We start from the raw sequence: 6,000 nt of genomic DNA, 5'->3' as shown, positions 1-6,000 counted from the left end.
AAAAAAAAGATTCCGCAACTAATATAATTAGTTAATGCACTTTTTGGGATTGAACTTGACAATTGATCTCACATTGAGGCTTAAATTCTTTTTGTTCAAGTTAGTCCCTGAAGTTAATAATTATTTTCATATTGGGACATATTTTTTATCCAAGTTTGGCCTTGATATTTCCTTAAAATAAATTTGACCGAACAAATGCTGAAGCCCCAATGTAAGAACAATCTAGGGTGAAACCAATAAAATTTATTGGAGAAGCCAAAAGTAAATTACAAATATTCCATGGTCAAAATGAAATTTTTATCATTGTACTAAATTGTATTCTTACAAATTCTAAAGAGACCCTTAAGTAATTCTACCAATTGAAGGGGACAAGGTAACGTCCAAAACCTTCTTAACTCCAGCACTCAAAATAATTGTCAATTTTAAACAGTGTAAGAAGAATTACGTAATTAATTCCCATTAACCCTAAAATACGTAGAAAGGAGCTTATATCTATAGTAGTCCCATTTATTTCAACCAGGTTGGCAATGGTGCCCACATGATTCCTTCTTCTTGCGTTGCCATTATGATGTCCTTTGATCTATCATCTTTCACAATGGTACAATAATATCAACTACGATATAATATGATATGTATATGAATATTTTAAAATTAATACAATATAATTTATTAATATTAAAATTTATCATAAGTGAAAATTTAATATATAATTCTTTTATAAGCATTTGATATATAAATTTTGCATACAGAGAAATAATAATTTTCAAATAAAAATAATAAAATTTGAGTAGTTTAATCGAGAATAATGGATAGTTATAGATAAGATTAAAAATATTCTAAAAATTTTAGATGATATAATTATGATTTTATTTTTATTTTTGAAAATTTTAATAAGTAGTATTTTTATTTTCAATAAATTTTTTGAACATTCTATTCTTTTTTATATTCATTGTCTTTCTCTACTCCATAAGTAAAAGGCAATAATATCTACGTTAATCGAGTTAACATTCAATAAGCTTATTTTTAATAATTAAATTGGACATGATAGAAATATAATTTTTATCAATATAAAATATTTTAAAATGATAAGGATTATAATACAAATATGATAAAATTTATTATTATTTTCCTTTTCTCTTGCTTATTTAATTATCTTTTACTTTTTCCAATAAATACTACTATGGCCTATAAGGTTACTTTTTGACCACAGATCTAATAACCCTTTGCATTTTCCTGTTTGATTTTGATCTCAAAACTTTTCCTCCTTCGAAAGAAATTAAAAACAAATTTGAATAGCAGTATTCCAATGAGATTCGGTGATTTTTTTTAACAGAGTTTGGTTTTATATTTAAAAAAATGGTAATTATTTAAACCAAATTGATTGAAATTTTGAAAATTTAACTAATTCGTTTCAATTTTGATATTAATTGGTTTTAGGAAATATATATCATTTTGTTTTCATAAAAATGAAAAACATAAAAAAAGTGTTGGATTGAAATTTTTAAAATGAATTTCAAAATATAAAAATATGTTAAAATATAGAACAATAAAAGGCTCTTTAAATAGTTTATAAATTACAAGTACTACGAGCATAGGCAATGATGAATAATATAAATTTGGGCAACTATAAGCCTAAAAATTAGAATTTCATTATTTAAAATAATAAGATAAAAAAGCAGCAAAGATGCTATAATAATCAAGTTAAAACAACCGCCATGCTAAAAGCTTCCAAAGCAGATGATGAAGGCAATAATAAAGAGTAGACCTTTCTACAGATAAGGAAAACAGGAACACCTTCCAAACTATTCAACTTTTCTTCATGAGTTTACAAGATATTTAGAAAACAAAGAATTGCAGAAAATGCTCTACAAATTTGGATTTAGTTGATTATCTTAATAAGGAAAAAAGAGATTAAAAAAGAAACCACTCGAATAGGGCAGAATGAATATGGTAGAGATATTTTAATATTTTGAAACGTAACTATTATTCAACGCAACACTCTTCTTTTACATTATTTTGGTCGTTTGGATATCTTAAAACAACCAAACCACATTTGTTCTCTTTTAATACAGAAAATAACTAAATTTAAGTCTAGCATACAGTAATTTTTTAGACCCTCCAATTTTAGAAAAATAAATCATTTTAGTTCTCTATTTTTATTTTTTTTATTTTTTTAGCTCTCAAACTTGCATTTATTTATCAAATCACTTCAAAATAAATGAATAAGTTAATTTTTTTTAAACTTTGCTGACATGACATATATGTAGATTGCTACATGGATGACACTTTAGTATTGAATTAATATTTTTAAAATTTAAAAATTAAAAAATATAAAAATTATTTTAAAATTAAAATTATTAAAAATTAAAAAGCAATTTTTTAAAATTAAAATAATTAATTAGATAATGACATGTTATCCACATGGTAATCCATATGTATGTAATGTAGCAACGTTTGTTGTTAATTTTTTTATCTATTTTGGGTTGATTCGATAAAAAATACAAATTCAAGAGTTAAAAAAGCCAAAAATAAATAAAGAGCTAAAATAAAATTTTTCAATAAAATTGGCTAGTAAAAAAGTCATTATACCTTTAAATTGTATCCATTTATTATGCTTAAATATGAAATTTAATTTTATATCTATACAACAATATGGCCTTCCTTTCATGACAATAGTCCTTTTCTTTCTTTTGACATGAAAAGATTATGGTCAAATTTCATCTTTTAAGTCCTTTATTCTTTTAAGATTATATAAAGATGATTAAATTTCAATTTCAATTTTTATATTTATTTAATTTTAAAACCAAATCTCTATACTTTAATTTTGACATAATTAGGTACCTTAATAATTATAGTATCATTGGTTAGTATAAATACTTTATTCTAATTAAAATATTGATGTAAATTTTAAAGAATGTTAACACCATTGAAATTCTCTATTAAATCTAAGTCCATTATGATGTCATTTTTGTTACATGGATGCCAAATATCTTTTAATTTCAAAACATCACACTAACAAATTTAACAAAATATTTGTTACAGTAATTAAGTTCATTTCTTGAAAATAAAAATACGAAAATTAAATTCTAAATATACGAATAGCATGAGTTATAACCTTTAAATTTTTATTATATAATTTAATTGAAAAATAAATAATTAACCCAGTGAAGATTAAATTTAATTTTTGTATTATGCTTAAAATTATAATTTAATTTTATAAATTATTTTTAATTCAAGTAGTTAATATCATTAATTTTTAATTAAAATGTTACTAGTTACACATAGCTTTCAATTTCTTTTGGGTTTGCTATATATATATATATATATTACATTATAAGACATTGATCAAATTCTAATTTTGACTCTTATACTATGCTCATACATTATATTTAATCTATGCTTTATTTTTTACATAATTTTGTCCCTATAGTTTTATAATTCATTAGTTATTTTAAATAGTTAATATTGTTAATTATTTCAATCAAAATGTTGGTGTTAATTTTCTTAAGAAAATTATTCTAATAAAAATAATTTATCATTACGAGTTCGAATGAGTATTTAAAAAAATCCACATCAATATTTTCAACATTATTTTTTTGTTACATGACTACTAAGTATATATTTTTAATTTCAATAGTGGTAAAAACTGGACTTGAATTTTAAATTCGAAAGTAGATGGGCTAAATTCATGAAAATAAAAGTAGAGACTAAGTTTTAAATTTACGAAGTGTATAGAGACTTAGAGAATGTTTTAACCTTTAAATTCTTGGCCTATCCAATCCAATTTTGAACACATTAGTCTTGATCAATGAAAGAAAATTTTCAGTTTAGCTAGGTTGAGCAATCATGTGATCAAGTTTGAAAACAAAATTAATTACCAATATCTTAACCTTAAAAAGGGTGAATTTCGAGTATGGCTAGATATTACAATAAAAATATAGAAAAAAAAGTAAAGAGAGAGAACCAAAGTAAAGTAAGAAAAGTAGTATCCATTTAAGAAATTTGCAGCCCATTTTATATTTATTGATTAGGTAGAGAGATGAAAAGAAAAATTAGGCAACTGTGAAGTACAGAAGCAGGGTATAAATAGGTCCATTTAAGCTTTTGCTCTTGGGTTTATAAAGTTCGAAGGAAAATGGGGACTTTATTGGGTCTGATCTCAATTGGACTGTTTCCTTAGCGGATTTCAATTTCCAAATTCACCAAAATTAGACCCGTAAGCTCCAAATTCGTCAAACCCGAACAAAACCCGAAGTCCGTTCATTCATTTATATGTTTTTATATCACCCGGAGGCCAATGGCGACTGCTTCGAAAGGTTCTTATATAAAACGAGACGCCTAGTCTTCCTTGGATGAAGTTTCTACTGCACAGTTAATCCTCAAAAAAAATAGGAGGAAAAAAAGCAAGGGTTTCAGAAACGCACAAATTGTTGCAGCCGTGATCGTGGAAAAGAGGAATAATAAAATGTTGGTTCAGCTTCCTCGGTTGACAAATTCTTTAAGGGAACCGTTCGATATCGACCAAGCTTATCTCCAGCGCAAGATCATCCTTGAAACCCAGAAAAAATCTATCAAGTAATACAGATGAAGTTCTTTTTAAATGCTTTCTATATTTGCTCAGAAGTGAAATATGGAATGTTTAGGATTTGTTGTTTGTTAAAGTGAATTGGATTGAAAAATGCTATCGAATTGGGAAGTGCTGTTGGATTGAAATTATCCTGAATAACTAAAAGTAACATTTGATTGTTGCTCTTTTTCCTTTTTTTTTACATCCAAAGCTATTACATGTACGGAGAGAGACTTGCTTAAACTCTTTCCTAAACTTTCATGCTGTATATTTCTTCAATCCGGCGGATGTATTTCATGCTTTATTCATGAACATCATTAAAAATGTTCAATTATTTGTTTAATATAAAAAAATCCATCCCTTAACTACATTACATTTTTTTTTTGGATATTGTAGAAATATCATATTGATTTGAATCTTTGCGTGCAACATGTATGATTACGCCGTTAAATCTTACCCTGGTTTGTTAAAAAATTAAAAGGTGTTAAGCTAATTAATCTTACATTTGTGTAACTTGATCCCTCATCTCTTTAGATATAATTGTTTATGATTGCAAAAGTAAATAATATTTTTTCGAATAATTAGAACAAGAGGCATAGATTACTTTTATACAGTACAATTGTGTTAGGGTTTGTTTTATTTTTTTTTATTTTAATGAATTCCTATGCTTCTACTTTTTGCTCTAACTGAAATACAAATAGCAAAAGCAACATTTAGAGGAAGCAGAAGAGTTTTTTCTTGTCTATTTGAAAATTTCATTAAATTTGCCTATCAACTTTTCTTGCAGATATTTTCATGGGCTCTCTATGGAACTTTAGTTTTTAGCTTCAGAAAACTCATTTTATGTTCTAACATAAGTTAAAAGCTACCTAATATTTCAGTCTAAAATTTTATGAATTTTTTCTTTTAATTGTGTAATTTAGTTCAGGAAACTCCCTTGATGAGTTAGAGCTTGCAAGGAAGATAGTTCATCAATGGGAAGAAGGTAGATGCCTATTTTTTTGTTTGATTGCAGTATCCTAACTACACATTTAGTGTTTTCTACATCATATAGGGTTTAACATTATGCTCATTTTGTTGATGGGACTTACAAAAGCAGCTTCTGTAGAAGTGAGACAAGTATACAAACAGTTCATTGGGGCAGTGGTGGAGCTGATTGATGGAGATGTACCTTCTGAAGAGTTCCGTGAGGTTGTGTTGACTGCTTATCGTCTTTTTAGTGGGTCAGTGGAAGTGGATGAAGTTGATAAAAACATAAATGAGAAGACGTAAGACTTTGATTTCTCATTGCCTTCTCCCGGTTTTTATTTATGGGAGTCAAATTAGCATGAGTAGGGATCTCTACCAGCATTCTAATTTTGTATGCTTCATTTGCTCGGAAGAGGATCCTGTTGTCCATTATCTAATTTGTAAGTTTAAATATGTGATGATAG

The 6,000-nt window shown here is 26.2% G+C and overlaps 1 protein-coding gene across 3 annotated transcripts in view; it reads left to right on the top strand.

Annotated features, from left to right (window-relative positions):
- Positions 1-4,099: 4,099 nt before the first annotated feature.
- LOC108479245 (DExH-box ATP-dependent RNA helicase DExH14) overlaps positions 4,100-6,000 on the top strand; it is a 28,715-nt gene continuing 26,814 nt past the window's right edge. For 2 of the 3 annotated variants that reach the window (XM_053022449.1, XM_053022447.1), the window contains exons 1-3: positions 4,102-4,575; positions 5,491-5,552; positions 5,667-5,835. In XM_053022449.1, coding sequence (XP_052878409.1) covers positions 4,466-4,575; positions 5,491-5,552; positions 5,667-5,835 — 341 coding nt within the window. In that variant the 5' untranslated portion in view covers positions 4,102-4,465. Of the gene's footprint in view, positions 4,576-5,490; positions 5,553-5,663; positions 5,836-6,000 lie in introns of all 3 variants that reach the window. The other variant, XM_053022448.1, reaches the window with a different exon arrangement.

The sequence above is a fragment of the Gossypium arboreum genome, chromosome 12, assembly GCF_025698485.1.
Source record: "Gossypium arboreum isolate Shixiya-1 chromosome 12, ASM2569848v2, whole genome shotgun sequence".
In the NCBI taxonomy this organism is placed as follows: Eukaryota; Viridiplantae; Streptophyta; class Magnoliopsida; order Malvales; family Malvaceae; genus Gossypium; species Gossypium arboreum.
Note: the sequence above shows the minus strand (reverse complement) of the source record. Positions and strands in the feature narration are given on the sequence as shown.